This window comes from Pungitius pungitius, chromosome 3, assembly GCF_949316345.1.
Source record: "Pungitius pungitius chromosome 3, fPunPun2.1, whole genome shotgun sequence".
Taxonomy (NCBI): Eukaryota; Metazoa; Chordata; class Actinopteri; order Perciformes; family Gasterosteidae; genus Pungitius; species Pungitius pungitius.
This window is the reverse complement of record NC_084902.1, coordinates 30,263,168-30,284,469: the sequence shown is the minus strand read 5'-3', so window position 1 is coordinate 30,284,469 and position 21,302 is coordinate 30,263,168. Positions and strand designations below refer to the sequence as shown.

The window sequence follows — 21,302 nt, the reverse complement described above, 5'->3', positions numbered from 1 at the left end:
GTAGAATTAATAAATACATTCTGATTTAAATATATACTTTTTATTTCATGAAATAAGAAAAAAGCTGATATTTGAGCTTTTTAAAAATTGTAACATATATAATATATATGATAATTTAAAAATGCACTGAAATAGAAAAGGATGATGACTTTATTTTTATTATAATGATCCTGTATTTCTAAACATGTCATCAGATAAAGCGTTTTTTTATACATTTACACTTTGTTTATTTATAGATCAATAAGTTTATGTGGAATAAAAGTTCAATGTTAGTCATCAGTATGCGTCAGCTCTCACAGCGTCCACCAGGCGGCGTATCGAGTCACACACCTGGTCTGCAGCAACAAGAAGCTCCGCCCCCTTCCTCTCACCTGGAGACAGGAAATCTTTTTTAAGATTAATATTAATAATTAATTAATAATAATTGTTGAATCAAAGTTCATCAGACTATTCCGTTGAGTGAGTGTCCTTTTGTTTAAGAATGTATAATAATAGAACCTGCCATGAGCCAAAGACTCACCTGTGTGTCTGTATCTCAACCTGTCCGTCTCCATCACAGTCTTCAGTCTCTCTGCAGTCTCCTGCAGTAGCTCCTCTGGACTACACTTCCCACAACCCTCTCCTTCAGACAGACAAGGGACCTCTTCCTGTGCCCCCCCCTGTTGTCCTGTTGGACAGAACAGCCAGTCACCTGCAGGATCCTCTTCATAATAGATGTCCTGGGACACAGGTGTGTACTGGTGCATTGTGGGAGGCTGCAGTTCTTCCTCGCTCCAACAGTGTCCAATAGTGTCCTTTATGTCATCTGTGTCCTTCCTGTCCCAAATTTGTTCTCTGTCCTTTGTGTCCTCCGTGTCCATTACCTCTCTGTCCTTTGTGTCCTCTGTGTCCACGTTTTGATGCTCATCGTTTGCATCTTGTTGAACGTCCATCTTCTTCAGAGCCTGAAGAAAGACCAACATCTGTCTCACATCACACGTCAGGCAGAAACTTAGAAGATCAAGAAAGTTCAATTTCCTCCAATAAGCCGATAATAAACTGTACAACTTGTTATAGATCAGATCCATTATGAGTCCAGTTTAAGGTCTACAGTGTGTTAGTGTTTAGTGTGAAGATGTGAAGGCTCTCTGTGGTCCTGATGTCATCACAGAGCTCCTTCCACCATCTAGCAGCAGGACAGCAAAGAGTGGAGATCTAGTCCAGTGTTTTGCTCTCAGTGAGGAACAAGCAGCTTGATGTTTACCTGTGTGTGTATCTACCTGTTCCCAAACCAGGTGTCTCTGGTTGTCCCTCACAGGTGGCATGAATCAATCAATCAATCAGGAGCCTTTTTAAACATCAAGCAGAGGACGGTCTTGCAAACTGGCCTCAGGGTAAGAGACCTGCCTTCTCTCTCTCTCTCTCAGTTTATAACATATGAACTAAGTTATGTTCAACTCCTGGTTTTGACTTCTCTTTTCCAGTTTGGATCCGTGCTGTTCACCCTCGTGAGGCCAGGCGCCCACAATGCATCATGTAAATACAGATATAGATACACACACATAATGGTGTGTTTCTATCTACTGTATTTGGCTTGTGTGTGTGTGTGTGCACCTTTGTGTTTACCTGCATGAGCGAGTGCTGCAGACGAAGGTTGTGTTCTTTCAGCGTCTCCATTGTAACCTCCATCCCAGAGCACCTGTCCTCCAGGATGCCGTGCTCTGATTGGACGTTGAGCCTTAAGACCTGCAACTGTTGCTCCATCAGCCTGAAGACAGATGAAGAAGAAGGATGAAGAGTAAGAGTTCCTCCAAACCATTCAAATATTAATGTTCAGCTTCTAGCTCTTAGAATTGAATATATAATAATTAAAATCTTTTTTATTTTACTATCAATACTATTAATACTACTACTGATGTTAGTAAACATACTACTATGACTAATAGTATTAGTACTACTACTAATTTTTAGTTTTTTTCTTCTTCTACTGCTAATACCACAATTACAACTATAACTAATATTACAAAAAATACATTTTTTCATTTCTGTATTCTTTCAAAAAGAAATAGGAAAAGCTTCATTTCAGTTTTCCTATTTCTATTGTATCACGTCATCATAAACCAGCGTTAGTGGCTTACTACTCAGTCTTTAAATCATCTTTTACGTTGTTCATTCTCTACACATGAAGCGTCTTTCATCACGGGGGAGATCCGGGACGTTCCTTCCTGTTGAAGGTTTTTTTTCGGGACAGGAAGTCACATGTGCTCACTGTAAAGCCCTCTGAGGCAAATCCATAGTTTGTGATTTGGGAGGAGAAGAGGATGCAGAAGGAGGTGTGTTCATTCTGGTTTCTCACCATTTGTCTCTCTGCAGGTTCCTGACCTCCTTCAGCAGAACTGATGCCTTCAGCTGATGATCAACAACAACAACACACAATAGTTATCTGTGGTACCAAGCTTTGCTCTAGCTTTTGTTAAATAGATGAATTCCCACAGTGAGGTCATCAGAGGTCACCTGCTGCGGGGGCGTGTCGCTGTGGGTCTGCAGAGCTTTAGATGAACATGAAGGAGGTTGATCAATAGCTCCATCTTGGTCAAAGGAGCAAGTGTGACTGACAGCTGAGGGAGTCAGTCTTGTTGAGGCACGAGAGGCGGGCCGAGCTCTGAGAAACAGAAAGTCATTAAACGGGTCTGAACAGCGACGACTTGAATTCACACCTATCCCACCTATCCAGAGCCTCCCCTGGCTCCACCCTTATCAGGCCCCTCCCACTGAGGGCCTGTCCTTGAGTGTATCGCCGTGGTGACAAGGCATGACGAGCGCTGCTCACTAACGAGGACAGAGACTCTCTCCAGGTAGGCTAAAGAGGACAGAAGATCAAAAGCAGAACTTCACGTGTGTGTGTGTGCGTGCGTGCGTGCGTGCGTGCGTGCGTGTATAAACGAACGATTGTATTCCCCCTCTATGCTTCCTTTAGAGGGTCAGAGGATGTTGAATGTTTACAGACTAAAGCCCTCTGAGGCAAATTTGTCATTTGTGATTATACAAAATAAACAAAATGCAATTTGATGTACTTGTGTCACCTGGTGGTGTTTCTTATTACCTGTGTGAATGGGTTGTGTCTTGTTACCTGAGTGCAGAACTCAAGCACTGGATGGTGAGTTTTGTGTCTCCCTGTCCAGAAGCAGCTTTGACACAGGTGGACGTTCACACACTTCATACAGCGATACCTGAACGCACATCACATTTGTTGGGATGTTTTAATTGTGAATGAAGTATTCTGGTTGGATGGTGCAGGCTCACCTGAGCCCGCTAAAGGGGCGGGTCTTACAGGTGTGGCAGCGGACAGCATGACTAACGTTTTGACTGACTGACAGGCGATACAGGGTGGGTAACCATAGCAACAGGGGGGGCTCACTCTGAAGCCATGACACCACATGTTCTTCATTTGCCGTCGGGGTCGACACCTGTGGTCACAAACAGGTAATGTGTCACCACGACGACCACCAATCGACCACAGCCGTTTAGTGTGTCACCTTATGAAAACACGATGTCACTGCCGCCTCCACGTCTGTGAACACTCCTTCCTCCTGCACCGCCCCAGGAACCTGAACACATCATGAGTTCGAGGGAGTAGAGAGGGTCATGCTGGGAAATCTATTGTGTGCAGTTATTACCTGGTTGAGGTCCTGCAGCAAAGATCTGAGCCCAGACCTGCTGACTGATCCTGAACCGTTCCCTGAGACCCTCACGAGGGCTGGAGAACATAAGGCTTTTATTTTGAAGGACACGTTGTTCTAAGCTACACATAATATCAGACTGACAGGTTCTCACCTCTGTATTTAACCAGTAAACGTTCAGCTGACAGAGCGATGAGAAAAGTCTGAAGAGAAACCGTTGAGATGCAACCAGACTGACTCCTGGAAGAGATACAGTATTTAATTAAATGCAGATATAAAGAATAATAGTAATAGTTAAAAATAATAATATACAGTCAGACCGATCGTTGAGCCTGAACATCAGACTGCAGATCTCCTCTGGAGCTTCCTCAGTCACATGACTAGTTACTTCCTGTGACATGCCGTGGAACATCCTTTTCAGAATCTGGGTCACTTCCTGTCTGTTTAGGCCATTTTCCTGCTGAAGGTCAACTCTTCCCACAGAGGGGAGGGCTGCCGTGATGTGTCGAAAAAACACCTGGTCCACTGGAACCCAACACACATGAACATAGTACATGTACGTGTACTAATACATATTAGATCAAGTATTAGTATTTAGTGTGCACTCACTGTGACGCAGTCTCTGCAGAGACAGAAGCTTCATCGCAACTCGGTAGACGGAGGGACGGATTTCATTCAGTCCTTCTGAAGGAAACAGATCAAACATCAATAACCATTTAGCAATCAATGGATTTTGTTCAATTTCTCAGCAGATGAGACAAAAATCCTAAAACGACAGCAGAGAAAAGTTTACCAATGATGTGCAGATCCATGATGATGTCACCTGAAAACACAAAGTAGCATCAGGACAATCAATAGCATCATGAAATATTAGGAAATAAACCATTAATTAGACAGTACTCGATGATAGAAACAAACATTCAGTGCTTTCACTCACCTTCAGTCGCTCAGCGTCTACCAACAAACTTCTCTTCCTGTTAAAGACACAAAGAGAAGCTTTTAAATTATCAATGAGGGTTTCATTTATCATCACCTGCTGTCTGTGGGCCAATCACCAGTTGGCAGTGATGTCATCACCCACTGGCTGGTTTGCAGTGTTGTGCCTGAACGCGTTCATTGAACGATAGTTCATGAACTCGTTCATAACGTGAACTGAACGTACTGTATGAACGTCACTGTGAACTCCTTCATTCTGGTGTCTGTGAACGTTCTTTCAGGTTAACATCGTTCAAATAGGTTGCCAGATTTCTATAGAAAACACACCGTAAACGCGTCTTAATAAGTAGCGGAAAAAAAGGCCCGATCTGGCAACACAGTGTCGCACCGCGCATGCGTCATCAAAAAAAAGAAATGGATGGAGGCGACAGCTGCGTGTAACAAAGAGACAGCATATAATAATTTAAATGAGTTTTATGAAGTTACTGACAAGGTCGGTGAGGATGGGAGGAATCTGACCTTTCTTTATAAACATTTGCACCTTAACGATAACTGTCGTGTTTTTATTCCTTATTTAAAAAAGACCATTGAAGCAGCATGTGTGTGAGAATGTACTGTAGGGGTGAACGCTGCAGCTGCTGCTAGTGTGGAGTGAATGGACAGCAACATTAAAGCAACAATGTCCCCTCAATGCTAATGTGAACCCTGGTTGGATAAGGATTCAAAACTGGATGTGAAGATGAAATCTGATGCATAGCTTCAGTGTTAAAACTGATCAAATAATTGCTGTCTGTGGTTCTGGGCTGTGGCAATAATTTTTAAAAATAATAGCTTGCAGCATCGTATGGGAAAAAAAGAACTGAATTGTGAACTTAGTTCAAATATTTTGAAGTTTGAACTGAACTAGTTGATTTTAAAATGTGTGAACTGAACTTTGAACTAGTTCATGTAGAAAGTGAACTTTCCCAACACTGCTGGTTTCTTAAAAGAGAAGTAGCATCGTCTACCCTGCCAAATGTAATTAAACAACCCTGAAATATTCATATGTCAAAAAAGAGACACCAACATAAAATATTTAAAATAATCAAATTGAAAATGTCCCCATTGCATTACAGTGAGTGGAGGACCTTTGACTCATTTGTTCACAGACAGCTGATGTTGGGCTCCATGCTGACATTAGTGTGTTGAGCTGATGTTGCATGAGGGCGGGGTGATGATGGCGTCTTCGTGGCGCTCGCTGACCTCTCGGCTCTTTGTCTCTCACTGAAGCTCTTTGTTGGTCTCTAAGAGCTCTTTGTTTCTGGGTCGTTCCAGGACAAAGAACTGCAGCTCTTCTACATCTGCACTGAGATAAACACGGCCACACAGAGCCTGTCATCGACCACCACCACCACCTTCATCTTCATCATCTTCATCACCACCATTGTTGTTGTGAAGAAGACGATGGTGATCAGCAGGCTCATCAATGTCTTTACATCTGCACATATGAGGTCTAAAACATGATCACGCTGACTTATTGAGGATGATGATAGATGAAGAGTAGGTACATTTGAAATTGCCATGCATTCAAAAAAGTTTAAAAAAGGTTTTAATGAATATTAAATAAGTGTAAATGTATAAACTGAATTTTATATTCAGTACGCTATTCAATTTCATTATCCTAAAAACCCAGACTCCCACATACCAGGATGCTTTGACCCAACCTGGCACACGCCCCCCGTCATCACCTGTCAATCACTGCTACCTTGAAAGCTCTAACAAAAGAGTCGCGGTTGAAGCGAAGCATCTTTGCATGTGAACTCTGCACCCCTGACCCCTGACCCCTGACCTAACCCGCCCCCATGTTCCACCCTGTTGTTGTGTATGTGTGAAGGCTGCAAATAAAAGGCTGATGTAAAGGGTTACGCTGTGCAAAGTGAAATATATACGACTTGTCAGTGGTTTGTTCTCACCTCTCAGTAAGGTAGCAGAAATCACAGTGTTAACAGTTTATGAAATTAGACTGATGGCACCGCGCTGTGTATTACAGGAAAAGACAAGAGGATCCAAACAGAGAAACGCAGAAATAAAGAAACAAAATACAATATGAATGAATACATTCATAAATATATGAAGAGATTACATTATAGACAAAGAGATGCTGTAAGTATATTTATATATCTGTATGAGTAAATGTCTAAGTAGTTGTATATGTATCAGTACGTGTATATTAATACAAAAGAAAACGAAAATAAGTGTATCTACAGGCTCCTCCCAGGGGGCGTGGCCTCACAGCTCCACTCGGCTGTCAGTAACATTTCGAGTCATTACTATAATTTCTTCTCTCACATCAACAAGAACTAAAGTACTGCTGAACATCAGCATTTCAGTTACTGCTGCTGCTGGGTGAGTACACACAGCACACATAGTACACATTATTTAGACCTGTCTCTGGATGTTTTTGTCTCGTGAATGAACGTGCTGATGTGGACTCTTATTCAGACGAATGTGTGAGCTGTGCTGAGGTTAAAATGAAGCGCTCCCTGGGGATCTGTCTGGTGATCTGCTCCGCTCTGATTGGACTGGGTACGTTTGATTCGGTGTTTGTTCTTCATGGAAAATACATCATCGTAAAATTATTTCTTTCTAAACTGGCTCTGAATTCTGATGCAGAAATTAAACAGAATTTCTAAAATGTGATTTCTAAAATATCTAATTACATTTAATCTGTAACCGATCTCACCCTATTCTTCCCGATTCCGTTTATTTGGGGTTTTACAGCGTCTCCCCTTTAACTTCTCGTAAGGCGGAAAAACACTTCTCGCGAGATCTCCGAGTGGAAACCCTGAGACGGGAATGAAACTCAGGATCCCGCGCTGGGGGGGGGGGCGCGCGCTTAGAAAACCCGGCTTCAGAGTCAGCCTACGGGTTAATGTTCTCAACCTCTATGGTCAATTTAGAGAACTTTCAATGGTCACTAATCACGACTAATAGCACCGTATTTATTTATGGGATCGTATCTCGGAAATACCGATAGATAACTTTAGACCTGGACCTCCTGCAGACGCCTCTGTCCCTCCCCGTGTGCTATGAGGTGTGAGCGGGTGCGCGTGTCCGTAGTGGATTTACCTCACGTGACCCTGCGCGTCACCGCAGTCCGCTGCTCGGCCCCTCTGAGGGGGGGCGGTGGTCTCAATGAAGAAACCCTTCAAAACTCAGATTATAACAAGTTACAAAGAAAAAAGGATAATAAAATGTCGAACAAAAACAGATTAAAGTGTTGAGAACTTCAGAAAAACTTCCGGAGATCTTAATCTACAGCTTCTCCATCACCGTCCAGCAAAAAGCAAGAACCAACCACACACCAAAAAGCCCTCTTCTCCCGTCGAACTGTCCCTTTTACAATGTGACCAGTGCCGGCGCTCCGCACACGCACATCACGCGCTGCGCGTAGGGCACCAAGTGCCTGGGGGGGCACCAAAAAATCTGGGACGTGAAAAATCATCACAGTAGGCTACTAGTATAAATAACAAATACAATATTTCTAAAGCATGTTAATATGCAAAATCAATACAAAAGTAATAGGCCTAGAACAAATTAGTCTAGAAAAAGGGAACCTCCTGTGCGCCCCCCCCCCCCCACCTCCCAGTGGTTTGTTCGATTATGCCTCAAATCTCAAATGTGGCAGACTGCTTTGAAACGGCTTCGAAAAGGCATCAAGAGTCAGGGGCGGAAAAAAGAAGAAAAAAGAAGAGACAGCGGGATGATGCTCGCGCGTCGCTCTCAGCTAAGACAATGTTTTAAATCAGGGGTCCCCAAACTTTGTCTCGCTAGCGGTCACCGGGCGGCCGGCTGCCCACATGTACTCGCGCTCATAATGTCCGCACGGACCGCCGTGGGTCGTATTCGGTACTCGTCCGCGGGCCGCCCGAAGTTTCTGTTACCGTTACCGTTTGTGTTATCATTTGTTTTTCATGTTATCGTTTACGTTTTTGCATAACAATCGGCTTCAAGAGGTATATCCCAATCTATGGATTGCTCTTCGTATTGCACTGACTCTCCCTGTCACAGTTGCTGAGCGAAGCTTTTCAAAGCTCAAACTAATCAAAACGTACCTGCGCTCCTTAATGGGGCAGGAACGTTTAAGTGGTCTGGCTGTCATCAGCATCAATGGGGACGTGGCTCAGAAACTGTCATATGACCTGATAGCTGATTTTGCAGCTAGGAAATGCAGGCGTGTGCCTCTGTAGGGCCTTTGACAACTGATGGTAGTGAAAATGTTTGTAATATTGTTCTATCGGATAGCAGAATGGTCTCTTTTATAGAGATAGTAAAGTAAATTCTACTGTGCAGTTTGCACTTTATTATTATTATTTGCACCTCTGATATTATTTACTGAAGAAATGTGCACATTATTACTTACACGGTTATATACTTGAATACTTTCTGCATTTACAATGTTCACTTCCAAATCTGTGTTTTTAGTAATTGTGGTGGTATTTGGTATTTATAATTTATAATTTATAATTTAATCTTTTATATAATTTATTTCTTTTCATGTTTGTTTATGTAAATTATTTATGTTTAGAAGTTATTTGGGGAATAAAGAGAACCTAACTAAGACATTCTGAATGGTGGTGGTGGTGGTTGGTTGGTTCGTTGGTTGGGGGGGGCACCACCAAGCATTTGCGCTTAGGGCACCCAAATGGCTAGCGCCGGCCCTGAATGTGACACAGTCCAGAAAGTCCCCAGAAAAGACAAAAACGGGTGCACCTGCACCTGGGCCTCACATCTCCTCGCAGAACTGCTGTCACACCATTTCATAACACAAACATATCAACACCAATATATATGTCTATTATATAAATAAGAAAACCGGGACTGCAATAAGTGTGTGCCAATAAGGATGATATACCTCATATAATACTTCGGTTAAGCCTAGGTAAAACTACAGAGCATCATTTTTAGATGTACTCCATAATATGGCTGATTATATTATCAAAAGTGGTCCCACTTCTAAGATTAAAATATAAGCACTTCGGATTCACGTGTCCCCTCTTGAACCCGTAATAGTTCTTTGGCATTAAAAAGTCCTATAACATTAGCAATTTTGCATATCATGCTATCTTCTTAAAACCCTCTCATGCAAAATTGGAAATGTTGCTTTCAACGTTCGATCACCATCCCAGGTCACATCCATCTTATTATCTGTGCTAATTCGGACTCTTAACAAATCATTATGAAATCTTGAAGGATCCTGCAAAGAAATTGCACTGTGATGAATTTCCCCGTTAATTTACAGAACTCCACCAGCAGCCACATCACCTGTACTCTGATGTAATTTACAGTAGGTATACTGTAGAATTACAACAGCAGCATAATACTTAAAAGTAAAACAGTTTTACTGTTTAGAAACAGCATTATACAATTATTTTACTGTTCCTACCGTGATGCCCATGAACAATAAAATGTTTTACAAACAGTAAACAAGAGATAGTCTTTCAATAATATACTGTATCTTGGTGTTCTTTCTTCCAATGTGGAAATATGCAGACGACCACATAAAGTCCCACTCAAAGTCCAGGAGGTTTTTTGTAGCGTGGCCACATGGGGGTGGACAGTTGCTTCCTTCTTCTGGACCAGCTTCCCTGTCCTTGTTGACACCACTGTCCCCCGGTTGTCCTTTGTCCCTCTTTCTGGCCTAAAATGTAAGAAAAGAGAAGGCATATCAGGTGTTGTTTGTACTTAGTACTGAACCCTTGTAAAATAAAATTACAAGAAATACTTAATTTATATGAAATAACATTTGCCCCCCCTGTAACAGAGTCCAGAACTCTCACATAAGCCTCCTTAGAATTCACAACATGAATAAAGAATCATATCTTACGTGGGACCATTGAATTAACTAAATTAAATTAACATAACGTTAGCAAATGCTGTAGCCGAAGCTAAAGTAGCATCAACGTTAGCTAACGTTAAATGAATACGACAAAGCTCACGTTGGCCAACTTAACTTTTGCTTGTTGATTCATTTGCTGAAAAATAAAATCAGTTGACAATGAAAATGAAATATATATATATATATATATATATATATATATATATTAAAGTAGTCACTCCAGAGAGTAACGTTAGCTTAAGTTAGCTGGAAGCACAAACGGTTAACAACAGTCACATTATCGGCAAAAATCAATACAAACTAAATTCAACACAAAATGACTGAACATGCTGACCGTGATAATATCCACGTGACCTTGTTCAGTGAGCCACAGGGCAGGAGGGACTACGGGGGGGTCGAGGTGGAGCAGCACATGGTGCTTCATGACCTCGGACTGCTAACCGGCTCGGTCCACTTTGGTGCCGTCTTGATCAGATCAGAATCAGAAGCCATTCATTGACATATATGTTACACATATTTGTGAATTGGTGCAAAGTGATTATATGAAGATGGACCAATGAACACAGAACCCTAAACATGGATCAATAAACATCATCAGCTCTCTTCTCTTCTTCAGGATCAGCTATCCGCTGTTACAGCTGTAAGGATTACACAGCCAGCTGCTCCAAAGAGAGAGAGTGTAGCTATGACGACGCCTGTCTCACCCTCAGCGAGAGAGGTACCTGTGCACCTGTCTCTGTACACCTGTAGATTGTGTCTGTTTATTCTATTGATTATAATGTATCCGTTGCATCTATTTATTTTAGTTTGTACAGTCAATGCAGCCTATTGTACATAGAGTGAGTCTTGTGTTTCTATTGTATCTATATAGTATTTTGAGTCTTCAGATTCCATTTCTTCTATTGTCTGAACTGATTCTATTGTTTCTATTGTTCCCCTGGTGTCCTGCAGGTGGAATGACATACCGTCAGTGTCTGAAGTATTCAGACTGTGAGTACAGCCGCTTGGGCCAGATGTTCCCCCAGGTAACAACCACTCTACTCCAATATTCTTCTTCTCTTTATTCTGCTCTATTCTACCCTACTCCTCTCCATTCTTTATATTCTACTTGATTGAACGCCTCTATTTAATGACTATTCTATTATACTCTGCTCTAATCTATTCTATATTTACTCTATTATATTATATTCTTTCCAACCACAACTGAGAGCAAAGAGATTTCTTCATGAAGATAAAGTTCCTGTAGACTTTAGCTTGTTTATTAGCGTGAGGAGACCACAGGTGTACCTGGAGACCACAGGTGTACCTGGAGACCACAGGTGTACCTGGAGACCGATGGCGCTCGTGTTGCATCTGATGACTCTATTGATCATTTCCAGGTTTCCAGTTTCACCTTTAAGTGCTGCAACTCAGACCTGTGTAACTCCGCCCCTTCCACTACAGCGAGCTCTGTGGTTGGTCTGCTGGCCTCAGCGGCAGTCATGTGGTGGTGCATTCACTGAAGAGTGCTGCAGCTCAGCCGCGCCCCCAGTGGCTGAAACATGTAACAGCTTCTTTAACAGTGTCTGATCAATACGTTCATTCATCTAATCAACACATTCAACCATCCAATCCATACATTCAGCCATCTGATTTACACATTTATAATGACTACTTATCACGGATCAATATATATGTAGAAATATTTTGACTGAGTTTCATCTCCTGGTTTATTAATTGATTATTAATAGATTAACAGTAATCTAACCATGAGATACCATTTGTATCAGCTGATTTTATAGGAGGCTGAAGCTCTAAAGACAGCCTTCAAAATAAAATGCAACTGAAAAATTCTTTGACATGAGATGAAAACGATCTGAAGATCTATAACTTCTGACAGTGAATTAAATCAATAAATGGTGACAAACTGGAAATGTTTGGACTCATTATTGGAAGTGGGTTTTCAGACTCATAACTATACAAGTATTACAAGTATACACAAGGGGAGCCACACAGCAGGTCGACAGGTGGAATCACGCTGCAGGTGAACATTTAATAAATAAAAAGGTTTCTGATTATACTGCTTTAGTTAATGATTGAATATATTTGAACCATCCTCTTTCTAAAAAGTAGTATTGTGGTATATTTTTATTGTGTAACAAGTTAGTTTTGTAAGCTTTTACAGCGCGGTGTATGTATTTAGGATCATTATTTTAAAGGGTATAATTTAAGTCTTAACCACTCAGCTGTTCTGTGTGTGATGTCTAAACCGTAAAATACAGGAAGTCGGTTGATTTACCTTCAGACTAAATCCATTTCCATAAAAAATAATAAAAAGAAAATGGTTCTACCAGATCAGTTATCTATAGATCAATTGATCTTTTTGTTAAGTTATAATATTAATTGAATGAATAACTTTACCCATTTAGACTGTTGATTTTAAACCATTCATTTCCATGTAACCAGGCAGAAGGATGCTCCTCACAAACTGCATCGTGAATGTGACCCAACACAATATATGAATGTAAAACAAAGTCTGTTTACTAATTTATTTATTAACTTTTGCTGTCACTTATATAGATTATTTGTCCTATTTTGGTATATTCTTGTTTATAGCACGCATGTCTATGTACAGTGGGAGCACATCTCGATAGTGATGGTGATTGCATTTGTGATCACCTTCACTATCAGCTTTAAAGCATCCACAACACTTAAATAAAAGCATTACATGCAGCTCAAACCCATGATGAGACGTACCTTTTTGGGGACGGCAGACAGAACAGATGGGCCTTAAAAGGAGGGGACCCCGGTCTGCAAAATAAGACCTTACACCCTGTAGCATAGAGGTAGCTTTAACATGCAGATAGATGGTCAACATAAGCAAATGGAACTTTTAATATGTGAAATCAAACATAAGGAGTTTACGGTGCATCTAGCTAGTACACAAGCAACAAATATATTTGAGTTCAACAACTTAATACATTAAGTACATTCAACTTGAACTAAGTACAAAAACTATTATTGTTGAAACATGCTGGTGGATCATTGCCTGCGAGGCTTTTATTGTGAAATCGGGCACCAGATCAAACATTAGTGTTAAACTGAAGCTGCTGCTGATGTCGTCATGGCTCTAATGGTAATTGTTTTAGTAATTATTTTTTCAATTTAATTTTAAATTAATTAATTTTTGTTGTTTATTACATTAAAAAAACATTTTACAAATAGTCAATATTTTTGTGTTTTTAAAACATGGATTATATACACGGTATTATTTGTAAATTAAGATATCTGCTTCTCCTGCACGTCCCCTCTGCTCGTATAAATATATGAATAATATATATATATATATATATTCAAATATATACTTAAACTTAAAAGATCATGAATGTGAAGCCAAACAGACACAAACAAGCAAAAAATAACAGGTAAAACTCACCGTCTTCAGAGGCAATAGAAATAATATTTATTATGATTAATTCTTGGTCATAAGTAAAAATATTTTGAAAGAGTAATAATAAGCAAGTAATACGTTTAATCGTCAATACGTAAAACATGGTAATTATGATGATTAATATACCTATTCATCAATTATAAGAATAGCTGTGAATCAGAAAAACTGCTGCTGAGGATTTCTGGTTAAGCATGTGACCGTGACCTCTGACCCTCTGAAAGGAAGTGCATCTTCTCTACTTCCTGTCCGGTCTTTCTTTGCTGTTTCCCATAGTTGAGAGCTTAGAACAATAAGAATATTAACTTGTCTCTTGGGAGTCCGACTGCTCTCTGCTGCCCCCTGATGGCCAGCGATGATCAGTAATCAATATCCAAACATATTCTTCATGAGGTTAAATTAGTTTATTTAAACATGTATTGATCTATTGATGTGGTTCTTATTGATTCACTATGTATCAGACTAGATTCACATCCTTTGTGTTTTTCTCGATGGCGTTGTGGATGTTGGTTGTAACGACCATTATTGATCATGAGAAATTACATGACCACGGCCCCTGGACCACATTCTGAGGTCAAAGGTCGTAAGGAAGAGCGCTTTAGTGCCTTTGGTCCGAAGCGAGCAGGACGGCGGCGGCGCTCTGCTTCGCTTCCTGCAGCAACAACGCCGCTCTCTTCTGGGTCTGCAGCACAGAGGTTTTATTCAACATTAACTTTATTTAAAGCAGCGTCAGCGACAGAGCTCACTCACCGCCGCCTTGAAGGCCTCGTCCACGATGTCCTTGAGGTTGATGGTGACGTTGTAATACGCTCCGAAGGCGGCCATCTCGAGGGCTTTAGCTGCCACCTGCAAACAGACTCTTAAAGTAAAGGTTTTGTTTCATTTTCAAAACAGCTGCTTCACCTTAAAAAAAGTACGTGTTTTATATGGAAAATGATCTTCTGTCTCTAAATCGTTACCTGCCACCTAAACAACATCCTTTTAGCAGTTTGTTCTGCAGCTTCTGGGCTTTACCTGCGCGTCTGACTTGCAGGCCACGTTACCGTAGGCAACCATTTCTTTTAGGGGCGACCAAAGGACGCTGATCTTTTCAGCCAGAGCCAAAGGCACAGCCACCGCTGCCTGCAGCCCCCCCTGCATGGCAGCCGTCCTCCTGATTATTGATCACAGATAATGACACTATATGGTCACTAAATACAAACGTTCACCTTTGAGTCGTTTAAAGACATTTGACATGAATTAAATCACCTCTTCATCTCCTCTGAAGTGTTCTTTGGCATCTTCAGGGCCACCTGTTATGAATAAATTAGTCATGACGAAAATGTGTTATAAATGAATGATTAGTGGTTATGAATGAGTGAGTTATGGATTGTGTTATAAATGAATGAGTAGTGGTTATGAATGAGTGAGTTATGGATTGCGTTATAAATGAATGAGTAGTGGTTATGAATGAGTGAGTTATGGATTGTGTTATAAATGAATGAGTAGTGGTTATGAATGAGTGAGGTATGGATTGTGTTATAAATGAATGAGTAGTGGTTATGAATGAGTGAGTTATGGATTGTGTTATAAATGAATGAGTAGTGGTTATGAATGAGTGAGTTATGGATTGCGTTATAAATGAATGAGTAGTGGTTATGAATGAGTGAGTTATGGATTGTGTTATAAATGAATGAGTAGTGGTTATGAATGAGTGATACCAATGAGTGCTAATGATGAGTTGAAATGACCTCACCATGTAGCTGCTGAAGGCCACTGCGTCCTGGTCCACCATCTCCAGCAGCTGGTTCATGGCCTGGTGGAACTGAGGGATCAGTCTCCTCATGACCTTGTCCTCCTTCTCAAACTGTCGCTTCCCGTAGGTCATCTGACCAACCATGGCGCCCAGCGCCGCCCCCTGCAGGGCGCACACATTGGCCTCAGGATGCACACGCTTCACACTACTACACATGTACTAGTACCAATGAAGTACTCTGGTACCAGAGCAGCGACGGCAGCAGAGACCGATCCTCCGCCGGGGGCCGCCGACCGAGCCCCGACCTTCCGGACGAACTGCTGTAGAGACGAGGACGCCAGGGGGCGGAGCTCTGGGGACATCACCATGTACCTGCACAGGTAACCACACCCTCTTTAGAACTCTCCACACCACGGAGCACACACACACACATCCTGCATAAGGACTTACTCTATGATTCTCTCCTTGGGGTTGAACGGGCCGAGGGAGTCCAGACCCAGTTTACTAATCACCTGACCACACAGACAGTCTCATTTCATCTACAATACACATTTTTACACACATTCATGATTTCAAAATGAAGAGCTCGGTTCCCACCAGCCGGACTTTGTGCTCCTCTTCCACAACGAAGAGCCCTTCACTCTTGATGTAGAACTCAGCAGAATCCAGCACGGCCTTCAGGGGAATCAGACCCACAACCTGAGAACCCACCACTGGCAGCTTCAGCTCCTGCTCCGTCAGTAAGGAGACAGCGTGAGGAAACTGCACAGTGTTGGAGGTGAACACTGTGGAGCGGTGAATGACCTCTGACCTCAGCCACCCTGCAGACCTCCTGGTGCACAGTGTGGAGGGGGGTAAGCTCGTAGTCCAGGATGTTGGTGGACACCTGAGCGATGTTGGCCTCGTCCAGGTACCAGCCCATCGCCTGCACCTTCTGCAGCAGCCCCGGCTGGTCAAGGTCACAAGGTCAGGGAGAGGTCACTTGATTTCAGGTAGAGGTCGCCACAGATCATGATAAGTCACTTGAAGTCGGTTGAAAGAGGTAACTGGAGGTCATAGGAGGTCAGGGAAAGTCACTAGAAGCTCTTCGATGTCATAAAAAGAAAAAATCATCTACACGCTTTCTATTCAAGATCCACTAAATCTACTTAATAGCTAAAGATGAATTTTAAACAATAGTAAACAAAACATTTTATGAAAAAGCAGAAGAGGAAAGAAGCTACCCGGCCCGGAGGAAGCCCAGGGCCCAGATGGAGCCAGGCCCAGCCCGAAGGATCTAACCCCCATGGGCTCACCCCCTGTGGAGGAAACCCATGGGTCGGGTGCGCTGCAGTGACAGTGGGGGGTCTAGATGGAACAGACCAGAGTGGTAGGGGGGGGCTAGAGAGAAATAGTATAAACCAAACCTGGTCCTTCCCCCGGCCCTGCTCCCTGAGGTCCAAAGCAATGCGGTGGGCCTGCTCTTTGGTGGCTACAAGGTTCACGTTGAAGGCGACAAGGAACTTGCGAGCACCGGTTACTGTGGCGCCCCACGATGGCACGAACAGGGCGGGGCCAAAGTCAGGGGACCAATCAGAGAGCTTCAACTGGACGAAGAGATGAATTAAAACATTTGTAGACGGTTTGTTCGGTTTTGTTTTGGATGTTTTAGCCACTAGTGAACGTGTCATCTCACCTTGTCAGGTAAAGCTTCGTATTCTCCGCTTCTCACAGACGGGAGGTTTCTTCTGGATTCCTTTCTTGCTGCTTCACCATAAAGAAAAACTAAAGATATGAAGGTCACAGTTAGCCACAACGTTAACATAGCACTACGGATGCAATGGGCCGAAGTATTGATCTACTGATCATATATTGACACATAGAGTCGGTAACGGGGTTCCTCACCAGGGACGTGCAGCATCTCTGCCAATTTCTGTCCAAAGACTTCGGCGCAGTGAACACAATCGTCCATCGAGACGTTTTGGACGGGGACAAAGGGGCAGACGTCCAGTGCACCTGTTCGAGGGTGCTCACCTGAACAGGTAACACACACACACACACACGTCAGCTACTTCCTGTCGGGACGAGGAAGTACCTGCTCATCTGAACAGGTAACACCCACAGGTATGCTACTTCCCAGGGTTCGAAATGAGGGGGGTCCCAGACCCCCTATAAGTCATTAGGGAGCCCCTATAAGAATTTTAGATTTGGGGGGTCCCTGACAAATATTTTTAACATTATAAATGATTGTGAAAATGATCGGTCTTTAGTGACGTTTCATATTTATAACAATAATTAATTTATTTCCTATTGGGCAGCAATCAGCCAATAGCATCACAGACTGTTGTTGTTGAAGCCTCACAAACAACCAGCTGACAGCAGCACATTCACAAACATGTTGATGAAAATCTACAAAACGCATCACAAATCCATTGCAGCACTACATCACAACCACGTATGAAACATGTAGTCAAGAAAATATATTTAAAAAAAGATCAGAACGATCGGGATTCGAACCCCGTGGGTCAAAACATGCTGAAGCCAACGAGCCCTCTGCTCTACACAGTGAGTTATGGAGAGTCACAGGTTACCTGCGCGGTTACAGGTGTGTTAACGGCCGTTATCTACCGGACCGAATAGCAACTGTGATTCCGGTGCCTTCTTTAGATGCCAGGAACAGTCTTTATAGACACCATTAACACAAACTCCATTAACACAAGGGATGAGAAACGCCATTTGTATTTGATCAAGCCCTTTGAAGGTGCCTGGTTCCATAATGAGGACACCTGGTGGATTTAGGTAACTTAGTTAACTTCCTTGCTTAAGGACAGAATGACCTGTTTTCCACTTTGTCATGTCAGGGATTTATATAAGGTGCTGTAACTTTGTTGCTCCAGAATTAGAGGGTTACCTGTTGAAAAACATCCCAAGACCATTAGCCCACCTTCAAAATATGTCAAGATCATTTTGCCTGCAGTATATCGTGTAGCAAGGTAGTCTTCAGTATTTTTTATAGTTACATTTTAGTGGCCCCCCCGAGAGTCCCCAGCTACTTCCTGTTGTGATGAGGAAGCAGCTGCTCACCTGAGTGCTCCCTCATGTCGATGAGGGTGAAGGCCTGGCGAGCGGCGCTCAGTGCCCCCTCCACCACGGCTGCAGGAGAGCCCACGAAGGTGTAGACGGTGCGGTTGGTGGAGGCTCCGGGGTCCACGTCCAGCAGGCTGCAGCCCGCTGAGCCCGAGATGGCTGCTGAGATCGCATCGATCACCTGAAGACACAGTAATCACCTGACTGAGGGGTGGAGGTGCTCTGAGGGCCTCATGCATGGCGAGGTGTGGGGTAAAGTGGGAGTTCCCCATAAAGAAATGACGCATCATGCAGTGAAGTGACAGCAGTCTTCTGAGACGAGATCAAAGAATTTTTGCTACAAGGATCACACTTTTACAGTTAATGAACATAAAATCATTATGTGTTACAGGTGAAGCAGCCATGCAATATTCCAGCACTCATTTCCACCACTGAAGCCCAAATACACTTTGTTGTCACTACATTTTTGTTTCCGCCATTTTGTCCTTGGCTGATGATTGATAGAAAGAATTCACCTGCGTGATTTAATGCTCACAACGTGCAGCATGGAGGGCAGAGAACCTGATCACCTGATGAGCTGCAGGGTTTGTAAATACCACGTAAGCTGAAGTATCACAGCATGGAGCTGATACACCATGTAGGTATAAAGTACTAGGTATCTGTACGATACCTAGTACTTTTACTGTGATTGAGTACCTGTACTCTGATAGCTTGTAAATCTTCTGTCACAATGATTCATAAACACACAGTAAACAACAGGTCATTTTGATAAATAATAAATACCTTTTTGTTGCGACCCTCTGAAAAGTTGGGGACACATTCCACCAGCTGCTCCATGACGTCTGCAGCCTGAAGGAGACCCGACTGCTGCTATGGTCCAGGGCCATGAATCATTGACTCGTGAGGGTCAGCTGACCACGATCAGCGGCCAGGGTCCAACTTAAAGACTGGGGGGGGGGGGGGGGGGGAAACGTTAGTTTCAGGTCATACTGCTACTTGAATCTCATAAATGTTTACTTCCTGTCAGCTGATGTCATTCAAGATATTTAAAACGTTGGTGATGTGACAACTGTGTTGTACGTTATTAACTACAATATTTATATAGTAGTCATGTAGAACATATGTAGAATTCCTCCATTATGTATTTAACTCTTAGAACATCTTTATAATACATTAGAACTACAATTTGCCGGTAACCGTAGTAACAGACAGTTGGATTTTCCTGTCCTCCTGCTTGACTGTGTTGAATATTAAAGTTACATCATAGCAAACAGAGTTAATCAATGATGAGCTGGATCTGACAGCTGATTGGTTCAGTGCAGAAAACGGAGTCCTCCTCTGTTGACTCCAGAGGTCGAAGACAGAAATCAATTCTTCTTTAAAATGTCCTTAACCCCTCAATAGAACGATGCACCGCGTAGGATCATCAAAATAAGATTGAATCGTTGTGTTTTGATTCAATACCAGTAACTTCTGCATGTTCAGATATTTGATATTCAATAAAAGCTTGAATTTCTGCTTCACATTTGGACTTTACAGTCTCTGCAAATTATAAATAATCAATCTACACACATTTTAACAATAAAAACAGTTATATATATATATATATATCTTTTTTGGTAAGTGGGAGAATTAAGATCAAGTTTTTCCTGGTGGGACTTTAAACGTGTACCTGAAGGCATCAGGGCCGTCATGCTGATTGAGTCACTACACCCAGGAGCTTCAACATACACGCTATGAACGTCTCATCAATAAAAGCAGATGGTTACAACATGTGAGGCCAATGCTGCAGATGGGCGAGGGGGGGTCTGTTTCCTCTTGGGGGGCTGAGGCAGGGAGCAGATTAGACCTTGGAGCTGCTCTGACTAAAAGCAGATGAATCAATGTTGGAGGGTTTCCTCCACATGTCACTGTGTATGTGAGGTTATCCGTTACCTTTGAACTTTGTTTTTCTCCTGGTTTTCCCAGCATGCATCAGGAGACCACAAGGTCACTGCAGATGTTCTGTTGGAGCTTCAACCTGAGTGATAAATGAAACATGAAGACTCTAAAAGCTCATCTTTCCTCTTTGTTTTAACTCTAAACAGCTCTGGATCGGCTCAGAGCCGCTTCGACCAATCAGAGCGAGTGTGAGATTTCTAAGGAGTAAAAGTAATATGGTACCCTGTTGTAGTTAAGGTACCATCACCCTCCTCAAACACTACTCACACTACTGCTCCACCGGGTACACGCAGTACTTCTGTCCTACATCGTCCTCCATTAGACGCAGTTACATAACCCTCTGCCTGAAGGGTTGCTAAGTGAAACCAGAGCAGAACCTTATTAAACACAGCTCACATGAGGCCCAGTCCTAGTGTCGGGCCCCCCAGGGACACATGGGGCGCCCGAGTGCCTCGGGACACTCCATTACATTTTAAGAGAGTCTTTTGAACTAATTTTCTACCTATAAAGACTCTTTGCAGGATGCAGGAAGCCCTTGAGATGTTTACTGCGTCTTTACAGGCCGGAGTCCACATTGGTGGAAAAGGACTAATATGAACCAGCCAGAACCTCGCATCCAGAACCTCCTCCTGGAGACGTCCCGTCTCCGGTCAAACCATC

At 42.6% G+C, this 21,302-nt stretch overlaps 3 protein-coding genes and 1 long non-coding RNA gene across 6 annotated transcripts; 2 read left to right on the top strand and 2 right to left on the bottom strand.

Annotated features, from left to right (window-relative positions):
* Positions 1-80: 80 nt before the first annotated feature.
* dytn (dystrotelin) lies at positions 81-7,979 on the bottom strand. The gene is made up of 16 exons (XM_062561471.1): positions 7,704-7,979; positions 4,597-4,633; positions 4,453-4,482; positions 4,269-4,343; positions 3,980-4,184; positions 3,814-3,899; positions 3,657-3,736; positions 3,516-3,587; positions 3,283-3,446; positions 3,110-3,209; positions 2,706-2,839; positions 2,494-2,641; positions 2,336-2,388; positions 1,606-1,747; positions 521-944; positions 81-371 (listed from the first exon to the last, which is right to left on the bottom strand). The coding sequence occupies exons 3-16, from the start codon at positions 4,469-4,471 to the stop codon at positions 277-279; spliced, it is 1,797 nt and encodes a 598-aa protein (XP_062417455.1). The 5' UTR covers positions 4,472-4,482; positions 4,597-4,633; positions 7,704-7,979; the 3' UTR covers positions 81-276.
* LOC119223476 (uncharacterized) lies at positions 331-3,048 on the top strand. 2 transcript variants are annotated; one of them, XR_005120926.2, is made up of 5 exons: positions 331-730; positions 1,275-1,373; positions 1,464-1,515; positions 1,674-1,777; positions 2,353-3,048. It is a non-coding gene; the product is annotated as an uncharacterized LOC119223476 (long non-coding RNA). The 2 variants fall into 2 exon arrangements; XR_005120925.2 differs by having other exon boundaries at positions 335-730; positions 1,298-1,373.
* On the top strand, positions 6,841-12,386 carry LOC119212876 (CD59 molecule (CD59 blood group)). The gene is made up of 5 exons (XM_037463724.2): positions 6,841-6,980; positions 7,077-7,160; positions 11,090-11,191; positions 11,425-11,498; positions 11,853-12,386. The coding sequence occupies exons 2-5, from the start codon at positions 7,106-7,108 to the stop codon at positions 11,973-11,975; spliced, it is 354 nt and encodes a 117-aa protein (XP_037319621.1). The 5' UTR covers positions 6,841-6,980; positions 7,077-7,105; the 3' UTR covers positions 11,976-12,386.
* A 456-nt stretch (positions 12,387-12,842) lies between these two features.
* Positions 12,843-19,638, bottom strand: ftcd (formimidoyltransferase cyclodeaminase). 2 transcript variants are annotated; one of them, XM_037463371.2, is made up of 14 exons: positions 19,485-19,638; positions 18,699-18,882; positions 17,520-17,648; positions 17,311-17,399; positions 17,042-17,221; positions 16,447-16,584; positions 16,233-16,364; positions 16,086-16,147; positions 15,881-16,007; positions 15,636-15,797; positions 15,149-15,192; positions 14,915-15,053; positions 14,651-14,746; positions 12,843-14,582 (listed from the first exon to the last, which is right to left on the bottom strand). In XM_037463371.2, exons 1-14 carry the CDS (start codon positions 19,536-19,538, stop codon positions 14,499-14,501), a joined length of 1,620 nt encoding a protein of 539 aa, XP_037319268.2. In that variant the 5' UTR covers positions 19,539-19,638; the 3' UTR covers positions 12,843-14,498. The 2 variants fall into 2 exon arrangements, with proteins under 2 accessions (XP_037319268.2, XP_037319277.2); XM_037463380.2 differs by lacking the exon at positions 17,520-17,648.
* Positions 19,639-21,302: the final 1,664 nt, after the last annotated feature.